General features: G+C 35.1%; 1 protein-coding gene across 3 annotated transcripts in view; it reads left to right on the top strand.

Moving 5' to 3' along the window:
* Positions 1-23,043, top strand: part of SOS2 (SOS Ras/Rho guanine nucleotide exchange factor 2) — a 91,742-nt gene that overhangs the window by 7,884 nt on the left and 60,815 nt on the right. For all 3 annotated transcript variants that reach the window (XM_040477079.1, XM_040477080.1, XM_040477078.1), the window contains exons 2-4: positions 16,502-16,627; positions 19,339-19,470; positions 20,350-20,514. In XM_040477079.1, coding sequence (XP_040333013.1) covers positions 16,502-16,627; positions 19,339-19,470; positions 20,350-20,514 — 423 coding nt within the window. The remainder of the gene's footprint in view (positions 1-16,501; positions 16,628-19,338; positions 19,471-20,349; positions 20,515-23,043) is intronic.

The raw sequence follows: 23,043 nt of genomic DNA, 5'->3' as shown, positions 1-23,043 counted from the left end.
GTCGGTTAAGCGTCCGACTTCAGCCAGGTCACGATCTCGCGGTCCGTGAGTTCGAGCCCCGCGTCGGGCTCTGGGCTGATGGCTCAGAGCCTGGAGCCTGTTTCCGATTCTGTGTCTCCCTCTCTCTCTGCCCCTCCCCCGTTCATGCTCTGTCTCTCTCTGTCCCAAAAATAAATAAAAAAAAAAAAACGTTGAAAAAAAAAATTTAAAAAAAAGAATTGGACACTCAACTAACTGTGCCACCCAGGCACCCCTAAATACTGATGTTTTAAAATAAAACAGTTCTATCAGTCTTTTAAATAAATCCAGTGAAATCTAAGTACCGTAACAAGTTGATATCCACCATTCATCTTTTTATAATATACATGACAAAGTTCTTTTTAAAAAATGTTTTTATTTTGGGGTGCCTGGGTGTCTCGGTTGGTTGAGCGTCCGACTTCAGCTCAGGTCATGATCTCGCAGTTTGTGAGTTTGAGCCCACGTCGAGCTCTGTGCTGACTGCTCAGAGCCTGGAGCCTGCTTCAGATTCTGTATCTCCCAGTCTCTCTCTGTGCCCCTCCCCCACTCGTGCTCTCTCAAGAACAAATAAACATTAAAAAATATATATATATTAAAAAAAAGTTTTTATTTTAATTCCAGTTAGTTAACATACAGTGTTATATTAGTTTCAAGTGTACAATATAGTGATTCATCTTTTGTTCTTTATAGTTAAGAGTCTGTTTGTTCATCTCTCTTTCTTTTTTCTCTTTGCTCATTTGTTTCTTTTTTTTTTTTTTTAATTTTTTTTTTCAACGTTTATTTATTTCTGGGACAGAGAGAGACAGAGCATGAACGGGGGAGGGGCAGAGAGAGAGGGAGACACAGAATCGGAAACAGGCTCCAGGCTCTGAGCCATCAGCCCAGAGCCCGACGCGGGGCTCGAACTCACGGACCGCGAGATCGTGACCTGGCTGAAGTCGGACGCTTAACCGACTGTGCCACCCAGGCGCCCCGCTCATTTGTTTCTTAAATTCCATATATGAGTGAAATCACACGGTATTTGTCTTTCCCTGACTTAGTTCACTTATCATTATACTTTCTAGCTTTATCCATGTCATTGCAAATGGGACAAAGTGCTTTTTTTAACAGCTGGAAATTTTATATCATTCTTTTTTCACTCTGAATTTTTCCTTCCACTTCCTCCACATAATTATAGTCTAATATATTATTTTTATGCTTGAAAGTCTTTTATCTCTTCTTTATAGTTACATTTTCCTCAACAAAAGTGTCTACATATTGAATTTTTAAAACTCTTCAGTGACTATAAAGTGTTAAGATCTTTCTTTTAGGGTGAATTACTAGCAGGACATGGTTGATCAAAAGAACATGTATGTCATGGATTTTGAACAATTAGTACTTAAAAAGTTTTATTGAATGTGCATTATTCAGTGACACCTATGTAGTTGTTTGCATTGTTTTTAAATTAGTTCATGTTTTGTGGATGACTTAACTGCTAGAATAAGATAGGGTCTTGCAGAGGTGAATCATAGTTCAGTGTTAGTTCTATTCCTATTTCCCATTTCTATAGATGTAAGCCCTGAGACCCCTTGTTAACATAAATAGAAGAATTTAAAACAATCAAACTCATTTTTAAACTTCTTTCAAAATTATATGCCAAAAATTATATTGTGATCTATCAAAGAGTCTTAATGACGTGTCACCCAGCAACTCATTTACTTTAAACTCCTTTTGTTTAAAGTAAAAAGTTGGAAACCACCTGACTTGCAGAATGATTTGTTGCCTGGTATTTAGAGCTATTCACTTTTTTATTTTCTAGCTTTTCTAGAACGTGTCAAATGACTAATAATTATAGCTGTTACTTTTTCACTTTTTTGCTTCCAAGTACTTTGTTTAGTCCAGTATATCTAAGAAAAATTGGGAAAATGAGAACAGTATTAACTGTAGTACACTTTAGCTATGACAGTATTTACTAATAAAATATATTTTACCTTATCATATTCTTTAAACATTTTCTTTTTTTTATGTTTATTTATTTGTGAAAGAGAGAGAGTGCATGAGCAGGGGAGGGGTAGAGAGAGAGGAAGAGAGAGACTCCAAGCAGTCTCTGAGCCGTCAGCATGGAGCCCTACAAGGGGCTTAATCCCATGACCGTGAGATCATGACCTGAGTTGAAATCACTAGCTGGATGCTTAACTAATAGCTGAGCCACCCAGATGCCTCATCTTTAAACATACTTTCATTGAATTCTTGGAGCTGTAGATCTAGTTCATTGTATTCATGTTCTGCTGTGTAACAAATTATTACAAGCTTCGTGGCTTAATACAACACAAATTTATTGTCTCAATTTCCGTAGGTCAAAAGTCTAGGCACAGCTCTTACCTGGGTTTTCTGCTTAGGGTCTCAGTCAAGGTTTTGGCTGGGCATGCAGTCTCATCTGAAGCTTGGTAATCCTCTTCCAAGCTCATGTAGTTATTGGCAGAATTCATTTCCTTGCAGCTACATGTCTGAGGCCCTCAGCTCCTGGAGGCTGCTGCCATTCCTTGCCACACGACCCTCTCTATAACATGTCAGTTTGTTTCTTTAAGGCCAACAGGAATGTATCTGGTGCTGTTTCTTATCTCATACTCTAGACCTTCTTTTAAAGGATTCACCTGATTTAGTGATAATCTTTTGATTAACTCAAAGTCAACTGATTAGGGATCATATTCACTTTTGCCTTATATGGTAACTTGATCATAGGAGTGATATCCTCATCACATTCACAGGTCCTGCCCACACTCAAGACGAGTACACAGAGCACGTATATCACGGGGTGGGAATCCTAGGGGCCACCTTAGAATTCTGAGTACCATGCTCATTTGCTTAATGCAAAATATCCACCACATAACCAAATTGCTAAGGTTAGTTTTAATTGTCAAGCCAACCAGCCTCATCATATTTATCTTCTTTGAGACAAAGTCTGACTTAATTTTTCAGTTCAAATGAATGCGTTCAAATGAATGTGTTAATACATGTCACATGCCAGCCATCTCACTTCGGAATTCTTTTTTTTTTTTTTTTTTTAATTTTTTTTTCAACGTTTTTTATTTATTTTTGGGACAGAGAGAGACAGAGCATGAATGGGGGAGGGGCAGAGAGAGAGGGAGACACAGAATCGGAAACAGGCTCCAGGCTCTGAGCCATCAGCCCAGAGCCCGACGCGGGGCTCGAACCCATGGACCGGGAGATCGTGACCTGGCTGAAGTCGGACGCTTAACCGACTGCGCCACCCAGGCGCCCCTCACTTCTGAATTCTAATTGTAAGATAGGAAAGTAGATAAAGTGTGAAAACTTGCTTTGAATTTTTTTCTCCTGAACGAGATAAGGTAATACTGCCTTTTAATATTTCTTAAAGATGCTTTCTTTTCTTTGTTTTCATGAGTTTTTCTCCTTAGGCTGTGTTTTTTGATAGTAGGCTAGCAAATGGAAGAAGCAAGGTACTTTTTAAATTATTTATTTATTTTTGAGAGAGAGAGAGAGAGAGAGAGAGAGAGAGAAGAGAAGAGAAGAGAAGAGAAGAGAATGAGCGGGGGAGGGGCAGAAAGAGAGGGAGACACAGAATCCAAAGCAGGCTGCAGGCTCTGAGCTGTCAGCACAGAGCCCGATGTGGGGCTCAAACTCACAAACCACAAGATCATGACCTGAACCAAAGCCGGACGCTTAACTGACTGAGCCACCCGGGCACCCCAAGAAGCAGGGTACTTTAATGAAAAGTGTTTGTAATTGTCTCTTTGTTTAGTGTTCTAGAATTTAGTTATTAGTTTTTTATTGCACCCCAGGGCAACACACCATAGTGACATTCAGAGTAAGTTAGAGATCTGCCTCTTCAGCAAAGTGGGAGGGCAGCTGAGAAGAGGTGGGAAAGGAGAGCCTGTTTACTCTTTGAGTGCAGGTACCTTGTCAGGCAGATCTTCTTTAAGAAAGAGTACATACTAAAAGTTTTGGTAGTATGCTGAAGGAAGTGGGTATTTGGCACTAGGAGTAAATATCCTTTGAATAAAAGCATATTGAGAATAGTGATCTTTTCCTAGTTCAGAGGGGGGAAAAAAGCCAATATTAATTTTTTTCAATTTTATTTTTCTCTCATAAGTTTTTCTTACGTCTATGGTGTGTCTGCTACAGTTTACTTGCTAGTGAGTAGTGAAAGATAGTAACACAAATGAACAAGAGATACAGAGATTTTGCAGGAAAAAGTTTGGCACTTTTTGTTTTTTCTTACAAACATGTGCCTATAGGGGCGCCTGGGTGGCGCAGTTGGTTAAGCGTCCGACTTCAGCCAGGTCACGATCTCGCGGTCCGTGAGTTCGAGCCCCGCGTCAGGCTCTGGCTGATGGCTCAGAGCCTGGAGCCTGTTTCCGATTCTGTGTCTCCCTCTCTCTCTGCCCCTCCCCCGTTCATGCTCTGTCTCTCTCTGTCCCAAAGAAAATAAATAAACGTTGAAAAAAAAAATTTAAAAAAAAACAAACATGTGCCTATAGTTTTCAGTTTTGTAGTCATTTTTACTAATATTACACCTACTCTCTATGGTGAAATATAAATGACTTAATATTTCATATTCTGCTAAGAGCAGTGTAACTTCAAAATGCTTTGTCCCTGAAACATCGCAGAACCATTGATCTAGCCTGCACTTTCTTGGCTTTATAGGCTAATGGCCTGCCTGTATGGGAATGTACTTAATATTCACATGACAGATCATATGCCATTGCATTCCATTTAAGGAAAATTTTAATGACAAAAATGTTAGCTTCCACCAATAGTTTTCTCTACATGTTTTGATTATTTTATGGTAAGCCCTCACATAATATTAAGCTGCATAGAATAAAATTCTTGTCCTGTACTTATCTCCATTTAAAAAAAAACTTACATTGAAAACCCCTCAAGATTTCAGCTCAAGTCGTGATCCAGGGTCATGGGATCAAACCTCATGTCGGGCTCTGTGCTGAGTGTGGAGCCTGCCTGAGATTCTCTCTCTCTTTCTCTCTCCCTCTCCCCTGCTCATGGGTGTGCACGCGCTCCCTCTCTCTCTTGCTCTCTCTCTCTCTCTCTAAAAGAAAAAAAAAAGAAAGAAAACCCTTCAAGAAAGCACCTAAGAGCACTGAATCTGAAAAGTGAATATTGATAGTGAGAACGGAGGAACATAGATCGGAAATCTCATTTGTAATGTTATATGGGATAATTGAGTCTCCAGTGCATATCCAGTGAAATAAAAACTAATTTTATGGAGTTCTCAATTTTCGCCAGTGCCAGATGGCCAGATTTCAGTGAGGCTAAGAAATCTCTTTGCTACAGTGAACTTATTTATTTAACAGGTATATACTGAGTGCTTTCCTTAGGCAAAGCATGGCACTAGATTACCTGTATATTAGAAATAAAAGGGTGGGGAAATAAGAGGAAACCAAAAACATAAGAAATGGTTCTGACCTTAAAGATTTGATAGTGTACAGCTGCGGTTTCAATTCTTCATTATATACCCTAGTTAAAGAAAATGCTACCTTAAAATATTATATTTTTATTTTCTAAAACTATTGGGAGTATAATTGACATATAATAAACTGCATATATTTAAAGTGTACAGTTTGGTAAGTTTTTGTGTATGTATATATCAGTGAAGCCATCACAAAAAAATATTGAATATATCCTCAGCCCCATAATTTCCTCTTGACTCTCATAATTCTCCCTCCCAACCCTCCCCACTTCTTGTACCCAAGCAGTTACTGTTCTGCTCTCCATCACTATAGATTGCATTTTCTAGAGTTTTATAGTAATGGAATCATACAATATATACTCTTTTTGTCTGGCTTCTTTTACTCAGCATAATTGTCTTGAGATTCATCCATTTTGCTTCATATATTAATAGTTCACTCCTTTTTTATTGCTCGGTGGCATTCCATTGTGTGTATACCACTGTTTATCTCGTTACCTATATGTGTACATTTGGTTTTCCAGTCTTGGCTATTACAAATAAAACTGGTATGAATATTTGTGTACAAGTCTTTATATGAACATATATTTCCTTTTTTCTTGAGTAATTACCAAAGGGTGGCTGGATCAGACAGTAGATATATGTTTAACTTTTTAAGTAACTATCAAACTTTTCCATTCAAACTGTCTTACAGTTTTACATTCCCACCAACAAAGTATGAGAGTTCCAGTTCCTCCTGCCAATATTTGGTGTTTAATTTTAGCCACTGTAATAGGTCTGTCTTGGTATCTCCTTGTGGTTTTTATTTGTATTTCCCTAGTGATTAATGATGTTGAACATCTTTCATGTTATTAAGTTTTGTCCTTTCCTTTATGCCTGTATTAAAAATCACTCATCACTCAGCACCTGGCTGGCTAGGTCAGTAGAGTATGTGACTCTTAATCTCAGGGTTGTGAATTTGAGCCCCATATTGGATATAGAGATTACTTAAAAATAAGATCTTTTAAAAAAATTATTCATCTGTATATTTATGGCTTTCTTTCTGGATTCTTTATTCTGTTCCATTGACCTTTTTGCCTGTCTTTACAACAATACTACACTGTTTTGATTGTTGTAGCTTTATAAAAATTCTTGAAATGAGGTAATTTTAGCCCTCCAACTTTGTTCTCTTTCAGAGTTGTTTTGGTTATTCTTGGGCCTTTGTAGTTCCATAAGAATTTTAAAATCAGGGTATCAATTACTATGCAAAAACCTGGAATTTTTATTGGGATTGTGTTGAATTGATAGATCATTTGAGAAGAATTGACATCTTAATGATATTGAGTCTTCCAGCTGATAAAGTTTATCTTTTCATTTACATAGGTCTTTTAAAATTTCTGTCAGCAATATTTTACAGTTTTTTGCGTGTATTTTTAGAATGAAATTTGCTTTTCCTTTTTAAATTGAATTTTTTTTAATGTTTATTTTTGAGAGAGAGAGAGACAGAGCGTGAGCAGGGGAAGGGCAGAGAGAGAGGGAGACACAGAATCCGAAGTAGTCTCCAGGCTCTGAGCTGTCAACAAAGAGCGGTCGCGGGGCTTGAACCCACGAACTGCGAGATCACGGCCTGAGCCGAAGTCGGATGCTTAACCAACTGAACCACCCAGGTGCCCCTAAATTGAATTTTAACTCTTTTATAACAACAACAAAAACTTCCAGTATTCTTTTTTATGTTTATTTACTTTGAGAGAGAGAGAGAGACAGAGAGCACATGAGCAAGTGGGGGAGGGGCAGAGAGTGATGGAGAGACACAGAATCCCAACAGGCTTCAGGCTCTGAGCTATCAGCATAGAGCCCGATGCAGAGCTGGAACTCACAAAACATGAGATCATGACCTGAGCCAAAGGCAGATGCTTAACTGACTGAGCCACCCAGGTGCCCCTTAAACTTCCAGTATTCTTAATATTGATGTTTGAGATATTTGCATCCTTGCAAAAATCTTGGCAATGGAGTGAAGAATTTGGCATCAATAAATGTCATACTGTGTGGCCAAAGGGATTTATTTCTACATTGTACAAAAACTCAAATGTTAATTGATTAAATAAATGCACTAGCAAGAGTTTTTTATTTGATTGTGAATATGCAGAACTGAAAGATACAAATTAGGAAATGACATTTCTGAAGTTTGTATAGTGTTTATCTCAGTAGGAAAAAAATGTAAAGTTTAATGTTTTTGTGCATGAATCTATATATAGAATCATGACTATTCTTTTTACAGTGTATGTATAGGGAAATACTTTCTGGCAATTTGAAAAAATGGTGTAACTAAAATGCAGGTCTGACTTGTTGATCTACTGTTAGGACTGAAAATTATTTTAATTGCTCTTTTTCTGACTAGTCTTTCAGGAAAATATGATAGGTGAGTTTGTTCTGATGTGGTAATTTTATTTTTACTGTCTCTTACGGTGCTGACATAGTAAACACTGTGGAAGTGCAAAGTAGGGTTATCTTTTATTGTCATCTTGATGTCCTATTAGTATTTATGTGTGGGATTTTAACATGTATTTTTATGACTTTTCATATCTGCACTTACTTTAAGAAGTTTGGCATAATAAATTTTGATGCTAAATGTTAAAGTTGCTTTGCAGGTTATTTACCAAAATCATAATCACAGGGAAAAAAATCTATCCCAGTTGGACATTATTTTAATTCTCATGCACAGTCACTTTTACTGAGTAGGGCACTTGGCTTTTATGGAAGGATGTTATAAGAAACAGTCTTATGAATGCCATTGCTAAACTTCCAGTGTAAATTCTTATTTTTTTTAATGTTTATGTATTTATTTTGAGAGAGAGAGAGAGAGAGAGAGAGAGAATGGGCATAGGGGAGGGGCAGAGAGGGAGGGAGAGAATGCCAAGCAGGCTCTGTCAGCTCAGAGCCTGACACAGGGCTGGAACTCATGAATCATGAGATCATGACCTGAGCCAAAATCAAGAGTCAGATGCTTAACCAACTGAGCCACCAAGGCACCCCAATCCTTATTTTTTATTAAAAAAGGAAAATTTTAATTCTGTTGATCTAATAGAAACATATGGTAAGATGTAATTAGGTTTCTTCTTGTTATGTTAAAGAAATGCATGATGTAAGAGAAAATATTTCCCTGAAATCTATTTTGAATTTATAAAAATATTATAAAGCCTGTCATTTTGGATGTTGGTCCTGTATAAATATCTAACTGCCTTACTTTAAACTCTTCTTATCCAAAGTTCTTGAAAAAGTAGTGTTTATCATTTCTAGTTTTATGTATCCTTCTTTTTTCCTCCTTTCCAGTTCAGATTATATTTCTTTATAAGTTAGTTTATATTTTATCAAAATCATTCCTGCAAATAAAAAGATAACTAACTTATAAGAAAAATAACTTGTAAGAAAAATAGCAGTATCTCTTCTCCATTCACAAAATTTTCTGCTTTCCAGAGATAATTACTTTTAACTTTCAAAGTGATTTGTTTCAGTATTCTGTATCTCTCAGGAAAAAAATTACTATTTCTTGGATTTTTCTGTTTTGGCCATTATCTGTTAACTTCCTACCATGGAAGATAAAGATTTAATATTCTTTAATACACATATACATCTCCCTCCTTCCCCCATACACATCTACCTTACCATACATAACATATTTCCTGTTTCACCCCACACCATGGTTATATCTTAGTTTGTTGGGATCAGTTATTTACAGTTTACATTATTATGACTGTAAATGTTGTTTATAGTTAAACTGCTTTTCCTTTTCTACCTAACCTTTTACTGGAGTTAATAATTGTCTTGTTTTCATATTTGTGTAGTTGTTTATGTACTTACTAATTCAAGATTAAAGTCTCTACCAGTTGTCTAGCCTCTTAAGATTTTTAGATCCATCAGATACTCTTATTAATTTCATCTTTTTTTTAAAGTTTTTATTTATTTTAGTAATCTCTACACCCACCATGGGGTTTGAACTTACAACCCTGAGATCAAGAGTCACATGTTCTTCGACTGAGTCAGCCAGGTGCTCCGTGATTTCATCTTCTTGAGATAGTTTCTCCCAGAGTATTCTGATCTGCAGTCTGGACTGGTGACCTTACGCCTGTTGTACAACTCTCACATTTTTCCTTCACTTCATGCTGGTTACTCCTTTGGCCTTTGTTCTGTATTAGTTCCTTCATTTCCTGTATGCCATTTTTTTCTCTTCCTTGATTCATACTCTTGTTTTACTGTTACAAACTATAAAAGCTTAATGAGAAAGTGTGCATGGGAGACAGAATTTTTGACCTTGTTATGTTTAAGCATGTCTTCATTTTACTATGACATTTGATTGATAGTTTATTAGGATATTATTCTAGGATGAAAATCATTGCCTTCTAGCTTCTAGTATTACAGTTGAAGTCTGGAACTAGTCTAATACCTACTTTGTATAGGACCTGCTTCTTTCCTTCACCCTCAGCTTGTAGGATATTCTCTTTGTCTCCAGGGTTCTGACATTTTTTTTTTTTAATGTTTATTTATTTTTGAGAGAGAGAAGAGATGGAGCATAAGGAGGGGAGGGGCAGAGAGAGGGGGAGACACAGAATCTGAAGCAGGCTCCAGGCTCCAAGCTATCAGCACCGAGCCTGATTGTGGGGCTTGAACTCACAAACTGTGAGATTGTGACTTGAGCCTAAGTCAGATGTTTAACCAACTGAGCCACCCAGGCACCCTTGACATTTTAATTTCATTTATTAGCTCGTGACTAGGAGGGTCCTTTTGACTTATTTTTTTTTTTGTAATTTCACCCCTTGATTTTCTGTTTGCTAGATGATTCTCCAACATTTTAAAACCTTATTTATGGTGAAGTGGTAAAACCATAAAAAATGCATAAAACATAAATATACAATTTAAGGAACACTTATTTAGCGCTTTTCTCAATAGAATTCTCCAGAAGGTAACCACTTTTATGGTAATAACTGCCCTTTTCTTTTATATTTTTACCTTTTAAACGTGTCCCTAAACATTATAGTTTAATTTTGTTGATCTTGAGGTGGAATTCCATGGTATATATTCTCCTTATCTGACTTCTTTCTGCCAACATTATTTTGAAGATATATCCATAGCTGTAGTTACTCATGTTTCCTCCTATATTCAATTGTATGACTATGCTATAATTTATTCCACTTTAGATAGATATTTGAGTTTCTTTTTTTTTTTAATTTTTTTTTTTTTAATGTTTATTTTTGAGCCTGAGAGAGACCGAGCATGAACAGGGAAGGGGCAGAGAGAGGGAGACACAGAATGAGAAGCAGGCTCCAAGCTCTGAGCTGTCAGCACAGAGCCCGACAGGGGCTTGAACTCGCGAACCGTGAGATCATGACCTGAGCCCAAGTCAGAGGCTTAACTGACTGAGCCACCCAGACGCCCCTAGATATTTGAGTTTCTAGTTTGGTGGTATCACTAGTAATGCTGCTTATGAGCCTTCTTGTACATGTCTTCTAGTAAACCCATGTGCTAATTTCTCTAGAACAGTGCTGTCCAATAGAAATATAATGTAAAGGGGCGCCTGGGTGGCGCAGTCGGTTAAGCGTCCAACTTCAGCCAGGTCACGATCTCGCGGTCCGTGAGTTCGAGCCCCGCGTCGGGCTCTGGGCTGATGGCTCAGAGCCTGGAGCCTGTTTCTGATTCTGTGTCTCCCTCTCTCTCTGCCCCTCCCCCGTTCATGCTCTGTCTCTCTCTGTCCCAAAAATAAATAAACGTTGAAAAAAAAAAATTAAAAAAAAAAAAAGAAATATAATGTAAAAACATAGGTAATTTTCAGTTTTCTCATAGTTGTATTAAAAAAGTAAGAAGAAACAGATGAAATTGATTTTAATAATATATTCTAACCCAATAAATCTAATCATTTTAGCATATAAACAGTAAAAACATTGAGATATTCGACTTTCTTTTTTTATACTATATCTTTGATATCTGGCATATATTCTATACTTAAAGCCCATTTCAATTCAGTGGAGCTACATTTTAGGTACTCAGTAGCCACAGGTGCCTAGTGTCTGCTATGTTGGTCTATGTAGCTTTAAACATAGGGTATGCATATCCTTTTAAACACTTTATTTATTTATTTATCTACATATATAAGATTTTATTTTTAAGTAAATTCTACACCAAATGCCGGACTCAAACTCATGACCCCAAGATCAAGAGTCATATGCTGTATTGAATGAGCCAACCAGGCGTCCTTAATTTTTAATTTTTTTAATTGAGTATAATTGATGTACAGTACTGTATTAGTTTCAGGTATATATACTTTAGGAAATTATCACCACAATAAGTCTAGTTACCATCTGTTAACTACAGATGGTATTGCATATTTTGCATTTTTGTAGATAATGGCTAAGTTTTCATAAGTGATTGAGCCAAAAAAAATAAAATGATTGAGGCATTTTGCACTCCATTTGCAGTGTCTGAAGTTCACATTGTTTTTTTTCCCCATTGTTCTACATGATTACTGGTATTATCAGACATTTTAGTTTTGTAGTTTGATGTGAGTAGGTAATAGTTTTCATTGTGGTATAGTTTGCATTTCTCTGATTACTAAAGAGCCAAAGCTCTTACTGGTCATTTGAATTTCTTCTATTATGAAGTGCTGATTTTTTTTACCTGTTTTTTCTATTGTTTTTGTTTGTTTGTTTGTTTGTTTTTTTAAAGTAGACTCCATACCTAACATGGGGTTTGAACCATGACCCTGAGATCAGGAGTCACATGCTCTACTAACTGAGCCAGCCAGACACCCCTGTACTGGAATTTTTATACTTTTTTTCTTACTGAATTTCTTTTTTTCTTTTTTTTAAGTTTATTTATTTTGAGAGAGACAGAGACAGTGTGAGCAGGGGAGGGGTAAAGAGAGAGGGTGAGAGAGAGAGAATCTCAAGCAGGCTCCCTGCTGTCAGCACAGAGCCCTACTTGGGGCCCAAACTCCCAAAACCCTGAGATCATGACCTGAGCCAAAACCGAGAGTCGGATGCTTACCCAGCTAAGCCATCCAGGTGCCTGTCTACTGAATTTCTAGGAGTTATTTATGTGTTCTGGATATGAGCCCTTTTATTTTATGTGTTACATTATTCTTCTCCAGTGCTAATTTTGATGAATGTTAAGTTTTAAATTTTAATATAGTTATGTTTATGAATCCTTTCCTTTACGGATAGTAATTTTTATGAAATCCTTTCCTATCCTGAGGTCATGAAGATAATATCTTGTTTTATGTTATCAGAAGTTTATTAGGTTTTTATGTGTAATCTAAAAAAATCCAACTAGAATTGTTTTTTGTGTAAAGTGTGAACTGGAGTTAAGTTTCATTCTTCTCCATATAGGTATCTAGTTGTTTACTGTTTCTGGGCTTCCCCACCTTCCCATGACCCCATCCTCATACTCTGTAGAACTACCTTTGTTGTAAATCAAGGGTCCATATATATATGTGGACTTGCTTCTGTATTCTGTTCCATTCATTTGTTTGTCATTATAACAGTATCACATTCTTACTGTAGCTTTGTAATAAATCCCAATAATGATTAGAGCAAGTACTTACACTTCTTTGATTAAGTGGCTGGTTTTCTTAGCCTTTTGCATTTCATATAAGTTTTGAAATCATGTTGTCAGTTTCAGCAAACAACCTTTTCGGTTTTGCCTGTGATTTTATCTCCATAAAATCAGTTTGAGAATTGATACATTTCCAATATTAAGTCTGATAATTCACGAACATGATTTCACATTTCATGTATTTGGATCTTTAATTCCTCTCAGAGTCTATAGTTTTTTTCCTTAGGGATCCTGTACTTCTTTTGTTAAGATAAATTCCAAGGTACATGATACATATTTTTATTCATTGTAAATTATATTATTGAAAATTTTTATTTTCCAACTTTGTTGCTGCTACACAGGAATAAATTTTATTTTTTATAAATTAAAATAATGTATTTATACAATATTTGATTTTCCTTCATGGGTGTATTAGTCTGGGGTCTCCAAAAGAACAGGAACACACACACACACACTCTCTCTCTTTCTCTCTCTCTCTCTCTCTCTCTCTCTCTAATAGATGTAGAGGAATCCAAGATAAGCAGTTAGTAAGTTGGAGAACCCATGAGAGTTGGTGTTATAGCTCTAGTTCAAGTTGTAGTTCATGTCCTAATTCAAAAGCAGAAGACCAAAATACTCGCTCAAAGACAGGCAGAGAGAAGGAATTTTCTTACTCACCCTTTTATTCAGGCAGGTCCACTCACATTAGGGAGGGCAGTCTGCTTTACTCAGACTTCTACCAATTCAGATGTTAATTTTACCCAGAAACCCTCATAGACACACTCAGAAGTAATGTTTAACCACATGTCTGGGCATCCTGTGGCCCAGGCTACTTGACACATAAAATTAGCTATCACAATGAGCAATCAAATCATCTGTAAATCTATTTTCCTACACTTTTATTTCTTTTTCTTGATGGTCTGCACTATCCAGGACCTCCAGTACAATGTGGAATAGAAATGACGTAGCAATTGTCCCTGCCTTTTTCTTGATCTCAAACAGAAAGCTTTCGGTATTTCACCATGTTGACTATGATGTTTATTGTAGGGTTTTTTTGTAGTTATCCGTTTACTAAATTAACTTCACTAGAGACTTTTTAAAAAATGTTTATGTATTTTGAGAAAAGAACACAAGCAGGGTAGGGGCAGAGAGAGAGAGAGAGAGAGAGAGAGAGAGAGAGAGAAAATCCCAAGCAGGCTCCACACTATCAGTGCAGAGCCCGATGAAAGACTTGATCTATGAACTGCAAAACCATGACCTGAGCCAAAATCAAGAGCTGGACATTGAACTGACTGAGCCACCCAGGCGCCCCAATTTCACTAGAAAATTTATTATGAATGAATGTTGAGTTTTTTAGATGCTCTTTGTACATTTATTGATATCGTATTTTCCTTTTTAATCTGGTAGGATGGTAAATTGCTTGATTTTACAACTTTAAACCAACTTTACATTGCTGGGATAAACTCACTTGGTTGGTCACGTATATTTTTTATATATATTATGGAATTTAGTTGATATTTTATTTAGGCTTTTATTTCTAGGCTGATGAGTAAACATGGCTTATAATTTTCATCTTTTTAAAATTTTTATATCAAGGTAGTCTCAAAGTAAGTTGGGAAGTCTCTTGTTCTTTTTCTATCTTCTTCCTTAAATGTTTAATAAGTTTGTCAGTGAAGCCATCTAGGCCCATATAATGAGCTATAAAAGCAAGTCTCAACAAATTTCAAAAAATTGAACTCCTGGAAAGTATGTTTTCTGACTACAGTGTGATTATTCTAGAAATCAATAAAAAAGAGAACTTAAAAAAATACTGTAAGTTTAAAAATTAAGAAATAAACTTCTAAATTCTAAAAGTCAAAGGGGAAAACCATAATGGAAATTAGAAGCTATTTTGAACTGGATTATTAAAAATATTCCATATTAAAATCTGTGAGTTATTTTTTCAATTTTTTTGTTTTTGTAAAAGTAGATCTTAGACTACTTACGTTTTCTATTTTTATGTCAGTGGCATTGATACCTTCTAATATGGCATAAAAAGAGCAATACTTACTTCCCTCAACTATTCTATTTATTTATTTATTTATTTATTTATTTATTTTTATTTTTTTTATTTTTTTTATTTTTTGAGAGAAAGAGCATGAGCAAGGGAGGCACAGAGAGGGAGACACAGAATCCAAAGCAGGCTTCAGACTCTGAGCTGTCAGCATAGAGCTTGACACGGGGCTCGAACTTACAAACCGTGAGATCATGACCTGAGCCAAAGCTGTATGCTTAATCAACTGAGGCATCCAGGCACCCCTTTCTCTCAATTATTCTTTAAACAAATATTTACATGACTACTACCATGTGCTAAACACCATTTTTTACCTTATTCTTCATATCCAGTTCTATTGGATTCTTTTTTAGGATAGTTTACTAGGTTCTAATTAAACTATGTGCTAAACACCATTTTTTACTTTATTCTTCATATCCAGTTCTATTGGATTCTTTTTTAGGATAGTTTACTAGGTTCTAATTAAAAATTAACAACCAAAAAGGCTCACCACAGCTATATAGCAGCAATAAGGAATGTATACGGGCACACCTTCTTTTGTGCTTGGCTTTATTGGGCTTTGCAAATAGTGTATTTTTTATAAATTAAAAGTTTGTGACAACCCTGTGTGGAACCAAGTCTACTGGTGCCATTTTTCTAACAATATTTGCTTACATCATGTCTCTGTGTCACATTTTGGTAATTTTTGCAATATTACATACTTTATTATTATGGTGATAGTGATGATGACTTGTTGGAAGCTTAGATGATAATTAGCATTTTTTAGCAATATTTTAAAATTAAGGTATATATATTGTTTCTTACACATAGTGCTATTACACACTTACTGGACTACAGTATAGTGTAAATATAACGTTCATATGCATTAGGAAACCAGAAAATTTATTTGACTTGTTTTATTGTGATACTCATTTTATTGTAGTGGTCTGGAACTGAAACCAGAATATCTTTGAGGTTTGTCTGTGCCATGCTAGAAGAAAGCTGACTAGCACCTACCTCACAGAGCAGCTCTGTAAAGTAGTCTGGTTTTTCAGAGATATCTCCATTGTTGGGATTCATGACCTAGTGTTCAAAGACTTCTAATAGATATATTAGTTACCTTAAGGGTATGGGTATCTACTATTCCTCTGAAATTATATAGAATATTTTATCTGTATATGCTTTTTTTGGCAGTAAGGAGTAGAGAGGGGCCAGTGGCTTTCAATAGATTTTCATAGAGTATAAAAAAGCTTAAGGAACCCTACTCTATACGTTCAGAAAAGTTTATAGAGAGTAACAAATAGAGGTGAGTTTTTCTTCCCACTTTTTGTGTTTTATGTCTGTATTTGAATGACTAGTCTAGTAAAATATTAATTATAAAGAAGATTCTCTGGTGTTTGTCATTAATAATTTGGCCTGTACTTTAACTAAGAACTTTTTTTTTAAAGGTTCAGGAGCAAGTACATCCCAATCTCTCAGCTAATGAAGAGTCTCTCTATTATATTGAAGAGCTGATTTTTCAGCTGCTTAATAAATTATGCATGGCTCAGCCAAGGACTGTTCAAGATGTGGAGGTAAAAACTATTTTGATATTTCAAAGTCACTGAACCATTGTACAAATGAATTTTTAAATCTGTATCTATATCTAGATATATATCTGTATCTATATCTATATATAGATATATACCTATATCTATATCTATATTTTAAATCTATATCATTCTGAATTATTGTGGAAACTAAAACCATTGAAATCATGTGGGATAGGTGTGTGCTAAGTTCATTTTAAACAAAGATATCAAGGCAAATCAGTGGGGAAGGAAAGTTTTTCAGCAAAAAAGAGTGCTAAAACTACTGAATAAATTTATGGGGAAAAAACCCTTGAAACCTATTTCACTTAAAAATTAATTCAAGACAGATCATAATCTTTTTTTTGTAATTTTTTTCAATGTTTATTTATTTTTGAGAGACAGAGACAGAACATGAGTGGGGGAGGGGCAGAGAGAGAGAGAGGGAGACACAGAATCTGAAGCAGGCTCCAGGTCCTGAGCTGTCAGCACAGAGTCTGTGGCGGGGCTCGAACCCATGAATTGTGAGCTGAAGTCAGACACTTAACCGACTGAGCCACCCAGGCACCCCACGACAGATCAGAGTGTTGAACATAAAGCTGAAACCATAAAATTTTAGAAGAGAATGCAGGAGAATATTTGTTTAACCTGGCGTTAAGCAATTTTTTTTTTTTTTTTTTTTTACAGAGGACTCAAAACACAGTTAAGTATTAAAGAATAAAATTATCGAGAAAATGAAAAAGGTGTGAGTCACAACCAGGAGAAAATGTTTGCGATATATATTCCTTACCAATGACTTGTATCTAGAAGATGTTTATTCCTACAAATCAATAATAAAAAGACCCCCTCCTTCCCCAGATGGGTAAAAGTCTTGAACAGACACTTCATAAAAAGAAGATATGCTAATGGCCAATAAGCACATGAAAAAGGTGCTCAAGCTCTTAAATCACAGGGAAATAGAAATTAAAACCACAATGAGATACCATTTCACACCCCTTTCAAGGGATAAAATTAAAGACTAATAACACCAAATGAGATGTAGCCTAACTGGAATTCTCAGCACATTGCTATAGGAATATAAAACAGTATAACCACTTAGAAAAGTTTCTTATAAAGTTTAATGTTTATTTTTTCTTACAAAGTTTCTTATAAAGTTAAATATACAGTATATCTAGCCTGTGCCCCAACAGTTTTACTCCTGAGTGTTGAATCTAGAGAAATGAAAATACATGTTCACAAAGAGACTTATACATGAATATTCAAGCAGTTTTATTCATAATAGCCAAAAATTGGAAACAACTCAAATTTCCATCACAAGAAGATGAATAAACAGATTGTGGTTGATTTATAAGATGGAATACTACTCAGTAATAAAATGAAAGAATGGGCTATTGATAATGTACAATAACATAGCTATAATTCAAAGATACTATATACAACAAAAAAAGCCAGGCCTCAGAGAGTACATATAGTAGGATACGTTTCTGTGAAGTTCAGAAACGCTAAAATTAATGGTGATAGAAGTCAGGATGTGCCTATGAGGGGTGGGGAGTGAAATGTTAGAATCTTTATTAGGGTGATGGTTACACAGGTGTAACCATTTTTCAAAATTCGTTGAATTGCACACTTAAGATCTGTGCATTTTACTGCATATAAATACTGCTTCAATAAAGGACTAATAAAAATCTTTTGGATATTTACTGTTTGATTAATACACAGACACACTTCTAAAAGATGTGTAAATTAGTGCTAAAATATTTGTATTGGCTCAGTTACATGGGAGTATTTTTAGATTTTTAGAAATACCTATCAGCACAGCTTTCAAAAATTAACTTTTTTACTATACTGTTTACATCCTTTCTTTTGAATATTGTTTCTGTAATAAGGCAACAACTTCCAGTATGAAGGAAAATCTTAATTTGGAGTAATTGAGCTATTAATATTTTCAGGGACTCTTGGAATTAGAGTATTTCTTCCCTAGTCTCAGCTCTAAGAATTAGACATTAAGTATAAAAAAAAGCAAACTTCTCAATAGCTAAATATGCTAAAAGATGAGAGTATAATTTTTAAAATAGGAAGTCCTAAAAATTGGAGTTTGATTCAGTTATCATTAGTTCTCATTATTCATGCCAACCACGGATTAAATTTTGATTAGATGAGCCATAATAGTAGCCTATAAGACTTAGATTATTTTTGCCAAGAGATGTATTTCCTTAAGACATTCTGAGCTTTGTCACCTACTTGATCCTCTAACAGGTACATGACATCTCTTATTTTTAAAATTCTTTATATTAAAGCTCTAAGGTTAGCAAAGGGAAAGTGACTGCATAATAATTATTAATAATGAGTTAACAACTTCTGCCAGGTAAATAGTTTTAATCCTAGGAGCCTTATTGTAAAATCACTGATGAGTATTTCATGCTGGCTTTAATCTCTCTTAATGTTACTGCTTTTTTCTAGTTCCAGTTCCATTTTAATTATGCTTATGCTTAAAGATTTCTGTTTAAAATTCACTTTATCTTTATTCATGGGAATTATGTAGGAAAAAATTTTGAAAGTCTTGTTGATCCTTTTAAAAAAGTAGTTCTTACAGGAATCAAAACATGTTGTGGCACTGTTCTCTGCTAGCATTAAAGATGATAAAAAAATTTAGTTTTGCATGAATTTTCTAGTTATGAACACTTCAATTAACAATAGTACTGCTATGATATTAACAGGAACGTGTTCAGAAGACCTTTCCTCATCCAATTGACAAGTGGGCTATTGCTGATGCACAATCTGCCATAGAAAAACGAAAACGAAGAAATCCTCTCTTACTGCCTGTGGACAAAATCCATCCTTCATTGAAGGTAGTAAAAACAAACATTGGGGGAGTTCTTTATAACAAATAACACTTTTTAAAGTATTGGTGTATTTATTTAGTATTTATATAGCATGGCCTATATTAGTCTGTGCATGTGTATGTGTGTGTACTTGTACATATACATATGTATATATATATTTCTTAATGTGTGTACAAATAAAAATAAACACACTCTAATAAAATCATATTGCCTTTCAAATAATATTAAAAGTTAATGATAAGCAATAATGCATCTTCGTGTCATCTTCTGATGAGTACTACCCCTGACTGACCCTCAACCTTTTGTTGATTAAGAAAATATATATTGTCAAAAGCTATGGTGAGTTCAGAACTGTTTTCAAACATATCACAGATACATACATTGGAAAAAGTAGACTAGGGAATATTATTTAGTCAATAGAAAATACTTGGTGTATATGGATTTGAATGCCCCTGGGTAGCAATTTTGAGAGCCCCTAACTACCCCCCCTCACATGCACACATCTTCCCCTGAATGAAAACCACTGGCATTTGGAAATATTGGTTACAGGTCCTTGAAAATAGTAGATACTTGTCCAATGGGTTTGGGTAATGTATTAATTTAAGAGGTTTTCCATGAAGTCCTGACCAAGATTTCTATATTGGAATCAATAATCTCTTCTTACTTGATACTAAAGGCAGATTTGTTAGATTAGATGTCTCTTTAAAAAAAAAACTTCTGACACTGGGACCTATGGCTCATTCTATGTCCTTTGATATCTGTAAATTTAGACATTTGGTCTATAGAAAGTTCTTTATAAGCAAGAATATTGGATAATTTTTTAAGTGTTTGACTGATACTTGGCAGTCCCATTTTTTGGAATTAAATTGTTTATTTTTTCCACAGGAGGTTTTAGGGTACAAAGTGGACTATCATGTATCCCTGTATATTGTGGCTGTACTAGAGTATATCTCAGCTGATATTTTGAAGTTGGCTGGTAATTATGTTTTTAATATCCGACATTATGAAATATCTCAGCAGGACATTAAAGTGTCAATGTGTGCAGATAAGGTAAGTGTTAAAAGGTATTTTTAACACTTGTATTTTTAACTTAACTTGAATAATAGTGACTATATGTCACTTCTATCTCTTTTTTATACATTAGTAATTTTTATAATTCCTTGTATTAGAATACATAAAAATGCTAGCTTTTTAGATAAAACATGATATTTCCAGGTTTTCAGCATATGACAGGATGGGAATCCCCCCCCCTTTTTTTCCCCCGGCAAGAGTCTTTTACCTACAGGAAAAAAACATCCAAAGCCTCAAACCAGTTTAGGAAAAATAGTTTGAATTTTATCTTTTTAGAAAGAGAATATAAAGAGAATCTACACAGAGCATTCAGGTACTTTTAAACAGAAGAAATTTTGAAAAACATACTTTGGGGCACAAGTAGAGAGCAAAAGACTTCAGTACTAATGTTTCTTCCTTCTGATAAATTTTTTTGTTAGTTACCTTTTTCCTTCCTGGCTGTAAGCTACTGGGGGAAGAAATTGAGTCTCTTATTTATTTTCCTCTCTCCTCCTTTTTACTTTTTCTTTTTTTACATTTTAAATGAAAATTTTTGAGTATTTGTTATATGCCAGTCACTGTCCCAAGTGATGATAAAATACTGAATAAGACAGCAGTCCCTTGTGTTAGAAAGAGTTTATTTTAGTGGGAAATAAAAATATAAAAAAAATTGCAGCACAGTGTGATTAAAACTATTAGGAGTCAAAGGTGCAGTATAGAAAGTGTTGAACTCTGGCATGGGGTAGACCAGGAACACTTCATTGAGAAGATGCCTAAATTAGACCATTAAGGGTTAATGACCCCTACGACTTGGCACATGCCTGTGTTTCTCTCCTTTGTACATCAGAATTACAAGAAAGCTTTTAAAGATTCTGATGACTGTATCTTACTCCCAAGAGGTTCTGATTTTCTTGGCCTGGGTTAGGACTCTAAGCCTGGAAATAGCTTGAAAGCATCCCAGGTGATTCTGATTTACAGTTATGGTTGAGATTTACTGTACTCTGAAATAGTCTCAAAAATGATTTTTCACTTGAATTTAATAGTAGAAATTCCTTGATATTTCTATTTTGGCTTCTAAAATTATGATTGCAGCCTGTTTTTTACTTTTGTATCTCAGACTTTTAGATAAGTTACAAGTACTTCCTTGTGCCCTGAACCACTTGAGAGTAAGTTGCCAGCGTAGTTTAGTGTGTCCTATAAATGAAAACATTCTTCTGCATAACCACAGTCTGGCAATCAAAATCCAGGAAATTAATTTTGATATGTTATACTATCTAATTTTCAGACCCCATTTAGGTTTTGCCAGTTGTCCCATTGTTGTCCTTTATAACAAAATGATCCAGTCCAGAATCAGTCATGTATCCTTCAGTCTGGAATAATTCCTCATTCTTCTTTAACTTTTGTGACCTTGGTACTTTTGAGGATTACTCTAGTTATTGTTTAAAATGTCCCTTACTTTAGTTTTTTTCTGAAATTTTCTCTTTATTAGATTTGGGTTATAGATCTTTGGCAGGAATATCATAGAAGTAATGCTGTACTCTTTTCATTACATTATTCACATGCCACACAATTTTGATGTGTCCAATTACTGATGTTGTTCATTTTGATCACTTAATTAAGGGGTTGTCTTCCAGGCTTCTCTATCTTGAAGTACTATTTTCCCTTTTGTAATTAATAAATATTTTGTGGAATATTTTGAGATTGTGAATATCTTATTCCTCATTGTACTTGAAATGTATTCATTTATTTTAATATAGACCCATGTATTCTTACTTAATGTGCTGTCATCTGTTATTTCATTACTTGTTTTGATATTCAAATTGTCCCAGATCTGGCCAGTGGGAATTCCTTCAAGTTGGTTTCTCTGTCTGTATCCCTCTTTGAATACTTTGTTTTGACAGATATTCCAGGTTCAACTTTTCTTTATATGCTGCTCAAACCTGGAATTAGGCATTTTCTAAAAAACTCCTGGTTCCTTTTAGTGGAGAATGGTACTTGGAAACCAAAATCTGGGTGCTACATAAGCTGTTAGAGTGTAAATGCTCTGGTCTCTTAGAGGCCAGAGTTGGGGCGTGTGTGTGTGTGTGTGTGTGTGTGTGTATACATTATATACATGCATACACATATGTATTTATTTCTTCTCCATCTTTTTGTTATTATGGTAGCCCAAGAAAACTAATACAAGTTGTTTATTTTCCGACATAGGTGATACGTTAGCACTAATCTACATTTAGGTGGAGGTGGACCTATAAAGTGGTAATTTAGCTCTGCTTAAAAGATAGTATTTTATTTACCTATTTTTGAGTGGTAGAACAGTTTTGAGGTAGAACATTTTTGGAAATCTGCTTTACCCTTCTCTTAGGCTTAGGCTTCTTTTTTTTTTTTTTTTTTTTTTTTTTTAAAGTTTACTTATTTGTTTTGAGAGAGAGAGCCGGAGCCAGGTAGGGGCAGAGAGAAAGGGAGGGAGCATACCAAGTAGGTTCCATACTGTCAGCACAGAACCCGATGCAGGTCTTGAACCCACGAACC

The sequence above is a fragment of the Herpailurus yagouaroundi genome, unplaced genomic scaffold (assembly GCF_014898765.1).
Source record: "Herpailurus yagouaroundi ecotype Mexico unplaced genomic scaffold, PumYag 141, whole genome shotgun sequence".
In the NCBI taxonomy this organism is placed as follows: domain Eukaryota; kingdom Metazoa; phylum Chordata; class Mammalia; order Carnivora; family Felidae; genus Herpailurus; species Herpailurus yagouaroundi.
This window is presented reverse-complemented; position numbering and strand designations above follow the sequence as displayed.